This window comes from Amphiprion ocellaris, chromosome 3, assembly GCF_022539595.1.
Source record: "Amphiprion ocellaris isolate individual 3 ecotype Okinawa chromosome 3, ASM2253959v1, whole genome shotgun sequence".
Lineage (NCBI taxonomy): Eukaryota > Metazoa > Chordata > Actinopteri > Pomacentridae > Amphiprion > Amphiprion ocellaris.
In genome coordinates this window covers 2,805,026-2,822,069 of record NC_072768.1, presented here as the reverse complement: position 1 = coordinate 2,822,069, position 17,044 = coordinate 2,805,026, and the positions used below count along the sequence as shown (strand labels likewise).

Here is a 17,044-nt window from a genome sequence, read left to right as displayed (position 1 = left end):
TAACAGGCAGTGCTATTACAATTAAAGAGTGTGAGGTGGTGTGTTATTCCCAACTACTAACTGCCCATCAATAAAACAGAAAAAAAAACAAAAAAAAACAAACAACAAAAAAGAGATTCAATAAATAAATAATTAAACAAACGGTATTGAGCACCATAATTGTGGATGTCTTGACAGTGTAGAATAGAATAGGCCAGAAGAGGATACTAGTGAAAAAGAGAATGAGTTTAGGGTAGAGACTCTGGAGAGATTCTCAGCATCATTCGCTGAAATGGGACTCAGCAGTAGCTGGCGAGACCTGATCAAACATGCAAGTGTGAAGAACCCCGAAGCCCAGAACAGCAATCACGGCAAGGCAGGGCCAAGCCAACAGGGCACCCCTCCCCCTGGGCCGTAGGAGCCACAGGGCGGGGCCCCCAGAGAGCCACCGGGGCCACCGTGAACCACGCGGACCTGGAGAACAAGAGGGAGCAGCTACCGACACCCCCAGTGCGCCAAGACCGACCCAGGCGGCCCGGGGCACGAGGACTCACCTGCCACCCAAACTCCAACCAGAACCCCCCCACCCCACCACCCCCTTTGTGTGTTATTAAGATGTTAAAATAAATGCCATTACAGAAAATGTGTTCCTGATTTTTTTTATTTTTTCAAATCTCACACTGTTACATTAAGGCAGCCAGTGGTTCTACACGCTGCACAAAGTGCCCTTTTTTTCCACTGAGCACCTGGTCTCCAAAATGTCTGCGCACGCCACTGCACAATACTTTATATTAAATAAGTCAGAAAGCCTTGGAGTCTGGCCAGGCTTTTCTTCAGGAGGAAATGACATCATGTGGAGCAGGTCATGTGATCTGGAATTGACACACTTCCCGGAGAGGTGTTTTTGTAATGGGGAACTTAGCTGAAAGTGATTTCTGGGACACAGATAAAATTCGCTATTTTCCATATAAAATTTGATATATTGCCAAAAAAGAAATGTCTGTCATGATTATCTAAACTTAATAAAAAGAACACAATCAAAACTATTTTTGAATGAGCTCATTTTATTATTGTTTAGCTTATTAGAAGGTGGCTGTTATTAAATTCAGACGGTTATTTAGTTGATATTTTAGTGATATCCAGTAATTTTTTATTAATAAGTGATTGTTTCCATAATAAATAATTATGGAATTTGTAAAGACATGATCATAATGAACTTTAAAAAAATTTGTGTTTTTACTTTTAATAAAAATATATGCAAGATATATCCCGTGGAACTCAAAAGTCCCTCAATTATATATTGACCCAGCTATCTAATTGTTTGCAGCCTTGCTTTTACTATTGTGACATGTCAAAATGTCTTCTGTGAAAAAAAGCCTCGTTTGCATTTTGATTTTGCCCACACTTGGGTGCAAAAAATGCCACAATCTTCTCTACTAGATTTTGTTATAATATGGACTCTGCTCTTCAAAGTGTAGCGTTGGTGCTGCAGGCTCTCATAAGGTATCTGTAGTTGTGGAATGTTTCTCTCAAACTGGCCTTCAGGACTTTCATCAAAGGTGTAAGACTTCCAAGTTCCTCTTGAGGGCGCTGTTGGGTAACAAAAAAATATGCAACTTAGTATGAGGCCTTCGCATTTAAGCTAACACAAACTATTTATTTACAGCATTTCCACTGTGATTTACCCTTGTAAGTGCCCTCATCAGCCGCTGGAGCACTGCATCCTCTCTGTGTGGACACAAGCCGGTCACGGTGTTCACACAGCTCAGCACACAATAGATGGTGTGTCTCTGTGGCTGTAATAATGTAAAATCACAAGTAACATGTTAAATAGAGAGTGCACTGGTTTATAAGGTGCCCTGAAGAAACAAATACAACATTATTACCTGTTTTCTTACCTTTTTAAGCACACAAAGAGGCTTCCGGTTGATCGCTCCAACATTCAACCTTTCCACATCCTCAGCACTCAGAATAGGCTCCTGGATGGAGAAAGCAGATTGGACTCAGAAATGTTTACCATGCATGGGAGGTTGAAACTGAAATTCTAAAAATCAATGAGCACAGTCCTGGGAGAATTTGAGAGTTCTGGCATTGTTTCCTCTTGTTTGATGCCACTAACCCTCAACTTTTCCAGCCAGGTCCACAAGAGACAACAGAGAACTTGAGGATCCGACTCAGTGACCAGCAGAGCCCAGCCACAGTCACTGCTGTTCAGTTCCTCCTGTTAATAAACAGTTGAGTGGAGGTATTTATTCAGTGGCTTTAAAATCAAAGTGACATCATCTATTTCAGTGTTTCGTTATATTTTACCTGCAGCAGAGCCGACCTTTGCAGAATGGTTTCCCCCGGAGGACCTTGTTCTGCCATTGCTTTAGCAACGGGACGAGCCATCGAGGTTGGGCCTGGATTGCTTGGATTTCTGTACAACTTTATGTGATAGAGGTCAGAATGTTTTAAAGCATTCACAGCAAAACCTTCTTTATCATTAGATTTTTTAAGAACAAGAAGAGGTTACCTCCATATTGGAGCTGCGTTTTGGAAGTGTCTTCTTAGCTGTGCACTTAAATCTGTTCGCACAGCTGCCGCTTGTTTTCCCACCGGACGCTCGGATGTGGAGTGTATGAGATTCCTTTTTGGTAGTCTGATGGCCTGGTGAAAGTGTGGCAAGGACCGGACTAACTGGTCTCAGATCAGCTCGTATCAGATCCTGAACACACCAGTTTTTCTCATTTCCAAGTGCTGCAGAACAGAATGGACTCAGCTCCATATCCTTCAGGAAAGAAAGCAACAAAATAAAAAAATCCTCTATAAGCAGTCTGTTTCTACAGGAGAGGTTTGAAAACTTTGTCTAATTTTGGATGCATAATGTGCGATTTCACCTCATTTACTGTGATCTTGCTGAGGTCAGAGTCACTGTAGCTGCGTTTGTCCAGCAGTACCTCTCTCTTCCTCTCTAAGAATCCTAGCGGTTCATCCCAGGAGGACACCGACCCTGAACCTGCCCAGGAGCCCTTACGAACGTCTCTCAACAAGGGCAAGTACTGCTTGGCCACCAGGGTCTCTCTCACAGTCCTGCTCAGCTCCCTAATTGCTGATCTTTTGTCCAGCTCAGTGTGGGCCTCTGGAGGAGACGGGTGACCCAGCGCTAAGCAGGAGAGACGCACACACAGGAGGTACACCACCTAATGACACGAAGAGGTAGAAAGGAGGAAGTTAATTATACAGTAGGGTGCGGTGTGTTCAGTATTCATGTAGTATAACATAGTCCTGACCTTGGGTGTGTGTCTTAGATTGCGTGCCTCCTGGCCATGCAGCAGTAGCCCCTGTCGGTTTAGGTAGTGCTGCAGGGTGAAAGGAGCTCCGTGCCGCAGGCTGAGATCTGGATACTGAACCAGCTGAGTGCCAAGCAGGCGAGCAAAGTCAAACACCTGACTGATCTGTGCTCGAGTTTGGATGGAACGGGGGCGCTTGATCCGCACGTAGTGGACGGCCTCACTTGGGCTGATGCGGAGGGTGTAGATCAGATAACAGGCTATCAGGACGCCTGTTGAGCAGCAAGAACACAACAGACACACAGACAACTACAGTACAAGCTTACACACATAATTATTACATGACAAGTAGGTACAGTATGTGTGTTTAATCCTACCTGTCCTGCCCAGGCCTGCATGGCAGTGCACAGCCACCCTGCCTTCCTTCACTGCGAAGGCCAGAACCTTCACCCCATCGATTATACCGACAAGAGATGACACTCCAAAGTCTGGCATCCCAAAGTTGTAAAAGTAAACTGCAAATAAATGTGCATTTGAAAATAGTGATGAGTTTAAGAGCATAAATTCAAATGCTTTACCTGAGATCAAATCAACTTGGTACAGCTTTAATAAAGACCATCAGTGCAAGTCAAAGTCTCTGAACCCCAAAAACCTGGTGGCCGGTTTGGAAAGAAAATTAGACCATTTAACAAAGGCAGAAACTGTAACAACAAAAAGAACCATCAGATTTTAAGATTTGGTCCTTGAATGAATTGTGTGTTCGGGCACAAAAATTAGTAACCCAATCGACGCTTATAATTGCAGTATTCCATCAAAAACTCTATTTTCTGCATTTTTCATGCAAAATAAGTCATTTGCAAGAGCAGGACTCTATAAAATACAAAATTCCTGTGCTACTTAGCACAGCAGAGAAGACATTAGTGGCTCAGCTCTGTCCAACAGTCTTATGACAAAAAATAGGGACATTTGAGCTGAACTCAGCTGAACTGATGGCCATGCTTACATGGAGCAGATAGAGGAAAAGTATGGAAACAAAATACTAAGATATCAACAGCATGTAAAACCTGTAGACAAAAATTTCCACATTTTCATTCCATTTTTTTGTTAGTGTTTCTTGTGTGTGTGTTTTTTATGACTTATGGCATTACAGTATAACTGTTTCATCCTGAACAAAATACATATTTGATTTCTCTCTGTTTCTAGCTGTGGTTGTGCTGTTTCCATGGAGTTGCAGGACCTTGCATTGGAGTGAAAGCTGAGCCCACGGTGAGTAAAATGTGAAATGAGCGGGGAAAAAACTGCTTGGGGTTCAGAGGGTTAGTAAAGTAGTTTTGAATTGAAATAAAATCTGTTTCAATTTCAGTGTATTAAGATCTCACTGTCATTATCCATGAAGATCTGTGGAGAGTACGTGAAACCACTTTCAGGGTCTAGAGGAGGTCCACAGTGAGCGTGCTCCCCTGGGAGCTGCATGTTGATGATCGATCTGATGTTTAACCTTGAAAGAAAAGTCACAATCATGAACACGGACACTGTTTCCCAACTAATTGGCATGCTTCTCATTCAAGAAGCAACATGTTCACAATTTGAGAATTTCTAATAACACTGGTAGGTGTCATTAAAAGCAGTGACATGAGGTGCTTTATTCTCATTTCTACTGAAAAAGTGACTCCTCTATGTTAGAAATGTTTATGCATGCAGGTGGTTGTACTACAAAATGTCCTAATTTAGTTAAAACCTTTTAGGAAGACTCATAATTCCTACAAGCCCTGCACACACTCACAGGAGAATAACAATGACCAGTGATTACCTGTGGAATTGATCTATGATGCTGTACTTCTCAATTAGATGGTTGGATGGTCGTGTCATAGCAACTATATCATCGGTCACCCTGGGACAGGAAGATGTTCACAATCAGTAAAGTAGTGCTTACTGTTTTTGCTACAACACAGCAACATTTATGAGACTGCAGTTAAAAGAAAACTCTCACCAGGAGGAGAAAAGACCTCGAATTACTTGTTGGTTCAATTTCCAGCAGTCTGGTCCCTCATAGCGACAGTCTATTCCTCCACAGGCCAGCAGACAGAGCAGCTTGGGTGGGATCGCTTTCACCAGGTTCTCCCTGGCCTGGGAGTAGGAGGGTCTTGGTACTGATATGTGCGTGGTCAACGTCGGCATCATCCTGCACAAGTGGAAACCCCCAAGATCAGACTTTGCTATCACACTGTAGACGTGAAGATCGTGCCTCAGTTAGACGTGCTGACATCCTCATATCACCTCCTTGCCTTTCATAAAGATGTAGCTTGTTGTCTGCTTGCTATTCTACAGGTAAGTTGGTGTCTCCTTTATGCGTTGTTATTCTAAATGTGCTGTTTAAAAAAAGGCTGTAAAGAATATCATAAACAGCAAAAGATTCGGAATGCAGCAAATTTACAGCATTCTATATAATGAGCTGTGATCAAATTAATCAAATTAAAAACTCACCCTTTCGATTTTGTTGGACCGTGAAGCTGTTAATCCCATTTAATGTATTTTCAGACTTTAAAACTGCTGAAAGTGAAGAAAAAAGGCTGTTCAACACATGTGGTCCGCTATCCTGATAAACTCTGGATACACACACTCACAAGTGTGTGATGACCCAGCTCCACTAAGCCTGATTAGCTGTCTTAAACACATTAGAACAGACGCTCACACATAGTAGCAAGCCAATTATATAATGCTTATACCTTCATCTATAAACATTGTGTATGTCCTGATTACCTGCACCAGTAAAGCTCCATATATGACTTCACTTATTTAGTGAGGCTGAGAACTTGCATTGTTAATCTCACTGCTGTTAACAAGCACCAGCACAGTTTGCCTGTACTCTTTTATCACAATATAATGTGTCTTAGTCTCGTATCAAAACACATCAGCTATACTATTAACTAGCAGCTTTCTGACATGTGATGAATGGTTGAAATTATATCTCTTGAAGAAGAATTTTGTAAAAAAAAATAGAAATCTGCCTTTGTAAAATGAGCAGAATGTCCTCTTTTGGAAAGAAATGTGTCACATGTCATAAGCCTAATTCCAACTGAACTCTTGTGAATCACCTCATGTCTGCAGGAGCAGCTCTGGAAATATCTCCCCCTGCAGTGCAACAATAGGAACAGCATGATAATTACTCCGCCAAGGAACGGTGAAGATATGTGACGATCGGCGTACATCTGTCCGTCTGTCTTTCTGTCTGTCTGTCTGTTCGTGTGCAACATTACTCTCAAAAACGGACTAACGGATGTGGATGAAATTTTCCCTGGAGGGAACGGTTATTTTAACACTAGCAAAATAAAGGCTCGCCAAAAGTGATGAACTGATCAGCAGACCTTTATAAGAGTCATTTACATGCAGTCCGGTATCCATACATAACATGCCACAAGGTCATTTTTTATTAAATATTTCATCCGTCAGAAATGATAGGTCAACTGTGCAGCCTTGGCGGAGTACTGCGCTCTCTGAGAGCTTTTCTAGTTATGAAATGAGGTGAAAACACATATTAGCCCACTGCCTGTGATCTTATCCCCTCTTTAAAAAATGATTACCCTACCACATGTTGGGTATAATAACCTCAGTGATCCTACGGACATAATTGGGACATAATGTGCTTAAATTTACTGCAAATTCAGTGAAACCAGTAACGGGTGACCTTGGCAAATTGCGTATTTCGTTCATTTTAAATCATCTCTACAGCCAGAACACATTACATCATGCCATTCATCTTTTAAGATCTACACAGAGATTTTCAGTGAAGTTCCAAAACATTGACCTTGTGCTTCTTTCTGTAGCTCATGGTTGATTATTGTCCTGTTGTAGACAGCAGCCTCTTTTCACTTTCCGTTCAGCTGTATTTCCTGGAGTGCCACTGGCTGCCACACAACCAGCAGAACCTTTCTATCCACAAGCATAATGGAAATGTGCTTTTCTTCAAACATACCTTTGGTGAGTGTAAAATAAGAAGATTTTAGCAAATTTTCCCACAACACTGTTTTTTAAAACCATCTGGCTCATCCAGACTTTAGGGACTTAAGATTTTGAATTAATATTGAATTAAAACTGTGCAGTGTGATGAAGAAAATAGCACAACTTTTGCTACAGATACTTTCTGCTGTCACGTCACTTCATTCCATTTCCCACTGTTATCCACAATTCTTTTATCTCTTGTTCTTTGTTACTGTCTGTGAGATCCCCCTCTTACCTTTTGTTGTCGCACCTTTGCTATGTGCAACTGTTTGCCAATTTTGCTGTCTGCCAGACCTCTTGATTGAATTACTTTGTTCTTTTGTCTTACCCTGTTACTGTTTAGCAACCATATGCAAATAAACCACAATTCACCCTTGTGTTTACATACGGCCTCCTCCCTACCCTCTGACCATCCCTATAAAATGTGTCCTCTGCAAATGCTCTTGGTCGGTTTACCTTCAGACTCATGCTCTGTGTTGGTAAGCCCATTGTATGCCGGAATACTAAGAAAGAGAGAGTGAAATTTCCTCAACAAGTGTAACAGTGCACCACCACTGTGTTTGCTGAACTTAAATGCAACCCTTTTGCAGGCAAACAGGGCTGTTGTTATTGACAAAGGCCCTTCTGCCTTTTATTTTCCCCCTTGCACAATGCACTTTTGTATTATGTTAGAAATAAACTCAACATTGTGTTCATGTTGAATACCTGCATGTGTGAGCCATTTCTTGGCTTTGACACCGATATTGCTTTTTTTAACCTAATTTGAAGCATCTTTGATACAGTGGTCTGTTGTACCTTAACAGAATTACACATAAGTATCTAGGCATCTTGCTAGCATGCTACCTTTCCATTTCTCTCCAAGGTATCATCCAATGTCATTAAACATAAGAACAAACGGCAGCTTTTTGCTTCCAGTTCTGCACTGTTTGGTTCTTTAAGAGCCACTTTTTCACCTTTAACATCTTAAATACATTATTTAAAATAAACCTGCTTACATGTCTGGGCTATTCACAACATGCAGAAGCAGTGTAGTTTTCTGTGCAAATAACCTAAAATCATAGTCCGTCTTCAACACGGCGTGAGAGGAAGTGTTGTGGTTTTGTAATGGTAATATGAAATCAAAGGCAGAGAACAAGATCTGTTTGCAACAACTGTCTTCGTGACTCATCGGCCTGCAGAATTGGTACCAAAACACTTCCTCTTAAGCCACACTTCCTCACAGAAGATGCCAGTTCAATGGTTAAGTAAATTCAAAAACAAAATGTGAAAATTAACAAACTATCACCTTAATTCCCCTTTCATGAAAACTTCTACAAATAAAATTGAGTCCAAAACAGTTTTTTAAACAGTAGCTTTATTCAGAGCTTTTTGTTTTGTAAAACATTGTTAGAGAATATTTTTGAAGAGTGTCAGCTCCTGCATCTGAAAGCATAGGTTGGAATGTATACCCAAATAACTGATGGGTGGGTATGCTATGTGTTTCAAGTGGGGTAGAATAATTAAGCATATAATACAATATCTGCCAAACAGTACAATAAACTTGTAAACACTGCGCACTGCAGAAAAAAGGACAAAACAAACAACAAAAAACATGCTACTTAACTGTGTCGCAATGGCACCGGCCACATGTCGACACTGAGAAGTCACTTCCTTCCTTCTTTGACATTAAAAAGATGATTTTAGAGTTGGCAGAATTTTGTAGAAATTCTTTTTTTCATACTGATTATTTTTAAAAAAGGAGGCAAAATGAGGGAAGGCAAATTCACAAATGTTCCAACAGGATAAAATCCTGGCTGTTTGTGAAGTCAAGTGACAAGGAAGCAATCTGCATTCACACTGGTGTGGTACTGCTACAGCCACACCATCCAATGTAGCACAGAAGGAAGAGTCTCGTTGCAAAATTTGGTCTTACAAAAGCATAAAGTCACAGAAGCGTCATAGGAGGGAGCTTGACCTAAGAATGTGATAAGAAAGCACTACTCAGATTTGTGCAAAATAAGGGACCAGAAGGCACACCGTTCCTTTTTGGATCCATGTGATTCCACAGTACTAACAAAAAAACACTGCAATCCTTCTCCATCTCATTGTACAAGCCACAGGCCTTTGCAGAATGAGTTGGCATGAAATTGAGGACATAGCAGCGGAGAGCAAAGGGTCGGGTCTGTGAGGGAGTCAAATATCCACAAGGGCCTCTGGAGATTAACAGCTTGTGGCAGCCTGCAAATTGTCCTTCATGGAAGCTCTGGGTTTATATTGTCATTTCCCCCCCTCAACCTGGGCCAGAGAAAGGCTACATGTAAATCTGCCAATTATACAAGAGGCTGATTACTGCAAATGCTGCCTAGACAAGAGCCAGGGTGTCAAGTGGAAAAACAACTCCCATTATTGTTCACTGTTGCTGTGAAATTTCTCCAGCAGCTCATTTGCTCATCGTGAATCTGAATGTATAACTACAAGAAGTTTGGAACAAAAGGAGAAAAACAGAGATGATATCAAGAGATAATAAAGTAATAGCATTGATTACATAAGAAAATTTGAGAAACTAAATTTTCCAAAAGATGATTAAGTTGTCCTCCAGCCTTGTCCTCTTTGGGAACTTTGGTGCTGGAAGACCATGTTTCTGCATTGAATGTCTGTGCCTTCTCTCCAGCCTTGGGGTGTTCGGTCTCTCTCTTCAGTAATGCCGACCCTTGATTAGTTCTTGGACAATTCTTTGGATAGCCAGTCAAGTCCTTCATACAGCCCAGTGCCCTGGGTGGCGCAGGTGGACTCAATGTGCCACTGTGGGGTCAGAGATGACCAAACAGAGGTCAGAGAAATATGAAAGCAGCTCTACGCATCCTTACAGATTTGAATGCTCCTGATGGTCAACAGAACCAGGTTCTATAGAAATTACTTACAGTTTTGTTGCGGAGGGCATGCAGGCCAAGTCTGTCTGTGAGTTCGCTGACTGTTAAGGCATTAGGAAGATCCTGTTTGTTCGCAAACACCAGCAAAACAGCCTCTTTCAAGTCATCCTCCTGCAGCTAGAGGGGCAGAAAACAGAGATGAGAGATTTCATGTTAGACCCAACACAGTAGAAATATACCGAGGGGAATTCTAAAAAAGTAAATGAAAAATTTTGTAACAGATAGTTTATATTAGGGCTTGAAACGATTCCTTGAGTTATTCCAGTAATTCGATTGCTAAAATTCCTCGAGGCAAAATTCTCTGAATCAAAGCTTCATTTCATCCACTACATACTAGACCCCAGGTCACTGACTATCGGGCCGAGTCCAGACCCAGACTTCATCCTATATGGACCCAGATCTATAATCAATACATTATAAGAGGCTTTTAAATTTGATCGGATGCTTTTATTTTAACCGCCGCAGCTTTTCTAGTGTTGACGGCATTTATCAGATCAGAGGATTGAACTATGAAGGCACTTTAACATAGTCAGGCTTTCTTTTTCCAAGTGGGCTCAACAAAAACTAAAACTTCAGTCAGAGTTAACGGGTATCAGAAGGTGGTTTTCAACTTTCTTTGTTAACAGACTTTCTGCTTTAAACTTGTCACACAAACAGGAGCATTTAATGCATCATTTGACTCGTTTTCCACACAAAATGAACCAATCGTGTTCAGCTGCTTCCGTCAACAGGTTGTTTTAATGGAGAACAATGAGGAATATAAAAATTTATGATGGTAAAATGCTGTGAGTGGAAATTATGTAAGACAGGAATGCTGGCAGAAAAGTGTTAAACGTGCGTAATGTATTTATTTTACCGATCAATGCAGCTGGTTATTGATAACAGACAGCTGCACAAAAAAACTAGCAAACTTCATACATTCAAACATAATATTGTATTGAAGTGCATGTAGGTCTGACATGGTCCTTTTTGTGTTGTAAAATTGTGATGTCACGATGTAAAGTCTGCGAGTGCCTGGAACAGACCCCTCTGAGGATTTTTGTGTGCTGCTTAAAATTTTCAACATTCACACCTTTATAATTCATCAGTAAAATTATTCTAATAGAACTAGTCACTTCCAGATTTTGGAGGTGCTTTGTTTCTACATGCTTTCCATCTACGATGCCGAAACATAGTAGGTAGTTGTGAGTTCTCCAGAAATCTTGTGCACACCTCAGAAAGACACACTGAGCGTTACAGCCCAATCTGTAATTAACTGCTATATTCTGTCATTTACATTTTCAGAAACATGGACCGGAGCACCATTTTTTTCCCCGTTCAATATGATGATATGAGGCAATTGGTTGACGGATGCATATTGTACAGGGAGGGCCATAAGTTTCCATACATAGGAAAATGTATAATGTATATATTTTTATGTTTCAGATACCCTAGAAGATGCATTTGACACCATCTTTGGGGGCACTTGAAGGCCATGGTGTATCAGGTGAAGATACGAGACATAAATCATCTCAAGGAACGTATCAGCAACGCCATTACAAGCAGAACTTCAACTGTGCTGATGCAAGTTCATCAACAGTGGAAAACACGGATTAGTATGTGTTTTAGAAACAATGGTAATCGTATGGAGCACATTATAGAAATAAAAACGCCTGTTCAACATAAAATGTTTATTTTTCCTATGTATGGAAACTCATGGCCCACCCTGTAGTATGAATAGAATCGTGTCCACATTTGCTTTCAAAGTCCATGTTGCTCTGCATGTGGGGAAGCAGAAATCATGAATTGGTGTTTGAGTCCTTGTGAGGAAGCATTTTAATCAGGGGATTTTTTTTTTCTTTGCACTCAGTTCCTTAAATTTGGATGACTTAGACACAGATTGTTTCCTAAGACAAAGAATAGCGGCAAAATGTGGGTGAACCCTTTAGAATTGTCTGCTTTTCTGCATTACTTGGCCTCAAAATATGACCTGATTTTCATTTACGCCACAACTATAGACTAACAATGTTCAAAGCGCAGTGAACTCCGTGATTTAATAACCAGTTAAACCGGGTCGTGAGTGATTTCAACTTTTATTCTATGAAGCAACTATGTAACAGATCTCCTTCAGTGAATAGTCATTGTCCTGCTGCATCATCCAACTCTGAATGAGTTTAACCTGACAGGGACCCTGACATTATCCTGATGGTGACCCGTCCAGGCACGGATACAGCAAAGCTGTTTAAAATCGTGATGCTGTGTTCACTGCGCTCCACCTTTCGGATGATATTTTCACGTTTTCACACCGTAGGTACTGCTGCACGTGCTTCCCAATCAATTTAAGCTTCATCGTTCTACAAAATGTCTTTTGGAGTGTCAAGGTGCTCTTTGGTCAACTTCAGGAACACATTGATGTTTTCTAGAGAAAGGAGCTCCCGCTTTAGAACATTAATACAATTGAAAGTAAAATCCATTTCATAGTCGTAACTGAGATCTGATCATATTTATACATGCAGATAATTCCTACGGGCTCACTTACTTATGGTGCGATATGTCAGCAAAACATGAAGCACCACGAGGCAATTATGCGGATTAAGGGGGATTGGGTACTTGTATTGTTGGATAGCTCAGAAGAAGTCAACATGGTTACACAAGGCTTTCAACCTTCACGGATTAACCATATAATCGGCATATGAACAGGTCTGACTCAAAAGATTGCCAAGTCTATCCAGACATGTTGACAAAATGAAGTTTTCCTGAGGCATGTATAAATACATAAACACTAATAATACACCACTGTCCCTGCTAAGCTGAAGACGTTAAATACCTACCATCTTTGTGAGCTCTTCTGCAGACTCAGCCACTCTTTCTCTGTCGTTACTGTCCACCACGAAGATGAGGCCCTGAATGAAAACAAGCGTAGAAGTGGTTAGATTAGAAATTATTGTTGACTGATATTTTGATTACAAAGGCTTTACAAAATTCCCAGTTGTTTTACATCAAAGAAGATGTAACAACAGCATTAAAATAAGATTAGTTGGAAAGTGTGGCTGTTTTAGCACAATTTCAATTTAGTGAAGTTGATTCAGTTCAGTATATTACTGAATAGCTTCTGGTTTACTTGGTGATCTGAGTAGACATATTTGAAAGCTGCTGCTCAGTAACACATTATCATACTAAACATGAGGTTATCTTTGTGCTACAAAACCAAAGCTGAGCCACAGCACTAAGACATTCATATTCATACCTGTGTGTTCTGGAAATAATGTCTCCACAGAGGTCTGATCTTGTCCTGGCCACCCACGTCCCAAACGGTGAAACTGATATTTTTATATTCTACTGTCTCCACATTGAAACCTGCACCGGGGAAAGAAAACGGAGAGCTCCACATGATGCTGTGCACAAAATAAAACCATGAAAGAGCCATAACTGGACTGATAAATATGTGGAACTCTTACCAATGGTTGGGATAGTGGTTACAATTTCGCCAAGCTTCAGTTTGTACAAGATGGTCGTTTTTCCTGCAGCATCAAGCCCAACTACAGGGAAAGAGAGTGTGTTCAAAGTCAATAGGAGCTATAGATAACAACAAGGTGTAAACTGCAAAACAAGTGTTATACTATAGGTTTTGTCATTACACAGCAGAGGACATACAATAGAGTACAGGTGAGTGTACAAAGCAAATCATCTCATTATAAGAACAATTATTAAAGTTGATCTTACTATATTAACTTTATGCATGACATATCACCACCTATTTGTCCATAAACAAGAAACACATGCCTAAAAAACTAACATCACAAGGAGTTAAATACCAACAAGGTAGAAAACAGCAAACATCACAACAGGTTACCATTTAACAGGTTGTTTCCAATAGATTATCAACACATAGTTATTATTTAGAACTAACTTAATGCTGAAAGTCAACATCCTTTAAAAGGGGACACTGTCAAAACTTTAATAACACAGTAAGTGTTGTCCTCAAACAGAAGAGGACATAAAATACACTACATGTGACTGTGCAAATGGAATTATCTCTATTGGGACATTATCAGAGCACTTATTAAAGCTGATTTTACTATATTAACTTCTGACATAACATATCACCACTTTTTTCCCCAGAAACAAGAAAATTTAAAGCAATGGCACTTCTCTTAAGAACAAATATCATAAGGAGTTAATGATTTAAAGCATGGCATAAATTATATATTTCAGATAAATGATCAACAAACAGTTATTATTTAAAACTAATGGATAAAAGTAAAAATTCTTTCAAGAGGACACTGTTAAACTTCAATAATGTAAGTGTTGTCCTATAGATGCAGTCATCACTCAGAAGAGGACATGAAATGGAGTAGAGATAAATGTACAAATTGAATTATCTCTTCTGGAACATTATCAGAACAACTACTTAAGCTGATTTTACTGCATTTACTTCATCCATAACGTATGACCACCCATATGTCCAGAAAAAACGACTATAAAAACAGCTCCATAGGGAGTTAAAGACCCAGTAACAATGTAGAAATTCTATATTTCAAGTAGACAATGAACACGTGGCTATTATTAAAAACTAACTTAGAATTGCAAGTTAATGTTCTTTAAAGGTGGCACTATTTTTAAAGTAAATATATATGCTTCAAAATTGACCCGTAGCACCATAGATGTTACTATACCTACTAATAGAAAAATTTTAAAAATATATTTTTTTGAACATTTAAGAGAATGGTTCAAATCACCCTCTATAATAGTCAGGTAACATAACAACCTTGTATTTATTTATATCATTCTCTTGAGGTTCATTTGACAGAAAACGAGGGGTATGCTGTTAAAAGAAAACATTAAAACCAATCTTTTCATGGATAAAGAAGCCTAACAAGGTAACCAAGAGATAAGAAACAAATTGGATGATAAATAATTGTTTTTGGGGTAATTTATGGCAGATTTAAGCCATGGATCAAACACGACCCGTTAACGTAAGAGACAATAACAGAAAGCATACACAAGAGGAAGGAAAAAAAACTTCACAAAATCGTACAGATTTTTTTTTTTTCAAACCACCCCCACCCCCCCACCCCCGGAAAAAAAGGTTGTGAAAAATAGTCTCTTACAATCTCTTCAAACGACATTCAACTGATCAACGTATTTGTATTTTAATTCTACTTTTTCCCTAGTGTAACACATTTGAATTTTGAAAACGAAAGCTCATCAGAAACTACCTGAACTGCCTCCCCCAGCCTCGGCTAAAGCTAAGAGCTAAAGCCTCAGCAGCCTCCACTCACCCATCAGGATCCTCATCTGCTTTTTGCCGAACAGTCGGGTGAAGATGGTCGACACGGTGAGTCCCATGGCTGACCGAGAAGGAGGAAAGATGTGACGGTGATATTAGCCCCAGAGGCAGGAGGCGAAGTATGATGATTTACTCTGATCCTGACAATATGATTTCCACACCAGCCTGCTGCCGACTGCCACGTCCGGGCCAACGTGGAACACACGACGTCACCAGTTTGAATCAACTTTATCGACACAAGGCGGAGTCAGTGGACAAACACGGCGACTCGTCAGGAACACTTCACTTTTTAGACATATTTGCAAATTGATTTCTACTTGTATTGAACCACATTTTCCCTTGTGCTTTGAACATATATTGTTTGGCTTCACTGACTATCCATCTGCCAAAAAAAAAACTATTTTATATCATTAAGGTTATTATATATTTAGCCAAATGGCATATCCAAAAATGTCGATACACTATTCAGAAACCACTTCTTTCTGTCTTTGACAATGAAGTCAAACAATATATTAAAACATTCCACTAATATGAAAGCCATTAAGACTCTCGATCCGTGTGCTCTCTTCAATATATCTGTGTAGTGTAATGTTCTGAGGTACTGCCCCTGAATGTTTGTAGCTCCCTGGCGATTGTCTTCACATTGTATTGTGTTGCACTGTACTGCATTGTTTTTTTAAATAAAGATTTCTACAAAAAAAATGAGGGACTTTTGAAGTTCGTGGGATATATCTCGCATACGTTTTTATTAAGTGAAAAAAAACACAAAACTAATTCTTTTTTTATGTTCATTGTGATCACGTCTTTACAAATTCCATAATTATTCATTATGGAAACAATCACTTATTAATAAAAAAAGACTGGATATCAATAAAATGTCAACTAAATAACCATCTGAAGTTAATAACAACCACCTTCTAATTAGCGAAACAATAATAAAATGGGCTTATTCAAAAATGGATTTGATTTTGTTAACTTTCTTAATTTGAGATAATCATGACAGATATTTCTTTTTTAGCAATATATCAAATTTTATATGGAAAATAACAAGAAAATCTTCCAAGAAAATCACTTTTAACTAAGTTACCCATTACAAAAACAGCTGTCAAGGAAGTGTGTTAATTCCTGGCCAGACTCCAAGGCTTTCTGAGTTATTTAATATAAAGTAGTGTGAGAGTCAAGTGTGGATTTATGGCATGTCAACAGGTTTACTACAATATCTTTATAAATAACCTTGAAGTTAAATTTTACTCAATCGCATATGTAATATTTAGAAGAATCTTTCTCTATAAATGCCATGTGGTGTTTGGTTATATTGATTTTGAGGCCTGAAAACAGCAAGAATGTCAACTATGTTAGAAAAAGTCCTGCAATTATATATTGACCCTTTTAACATAGGACATTGAAGTTAGCTACTGATTTAGATGTGGACTACATTTTAAGCAGGTGCATTATTGTAGCTGCTATTGCTATTCTACCTAATCTGGCTGTATTTAACTGGTTAAAATAGTTTCAAGGGACTGCTTCAACACATGTAATGTAGCTTTCCTGCTGTCAAGAATGAATTGCAGCTCCTATATTTCTACTAAAATTTAATTAATGCATCAAAATATCTC

General features: G+C 39.5%; 2 protein-coding genes across 2 annotated transcripts; both read right to left on the bottom strand.

Moving 5' to 3' along the window:
* Positions 1-622: 622 nt before the first annotated feature.
* Positions 623-5,877, bottom strand: zgc:77752 (uncharacterized protein LOC393862 homolog). The gene is made up of 13 exons (XM_023281366.3): positions 5,736-5,877; positions 5,242-5,433; positions 5,062-5,142; positions 4,631-4,749; positions 3,629-3,766; positions 3,252-3,523; positions 2,859-3,161; positions 2,495-2,749; positions 2,290-2,406; positions 2,099-2,200; positions 1,878-1,958; positions 1,665-1,775; positions 623-1,569 (listed from the first exon to the last, which is right to left on the bottom strand). Exons 2-13 carry the CDS (start codon positions 5,430-5,432, stop codon positions 1,447-1,449), a joined length of 1,893 nt encoding a protein of 630 aa, XP_023137134.1. The 5' UTR covers position 5,433; positions 5,736-5,877; the 3' UTR covers positions 623-1,446.
* Positions 5,878-8,584: 2,707 nt separating this feature from the next.
* On the bottom strand, positions 8,585-15,630 carry LOC111575921 (ADP-ribosylation factor 5-like). The gene is made up of 6 exons (XM_023281332.3): positions 15,421-15,630; positions 13,597-13,677; positions 13,386-13,495; positions 12,970-13,041; positions 10,151-10,276; positions 8,585-10,031 (listed from the first exon to the last, which is right to left on the bottom strand). Exons 1-6 carry the CDS (start codon positions 15,485-15,487, stop codon positions 9,945-9,947), a joined length of 543 nt encoding a protein of 180 aa, XP_023137100.1. The 5' UTR covers positions 15,488-15,630; the 3' UTR covers positions 8,585-9,944.
* Between the last annotated feature and the right edge of the window lie 1,414 nt (positions 15,631-17,044).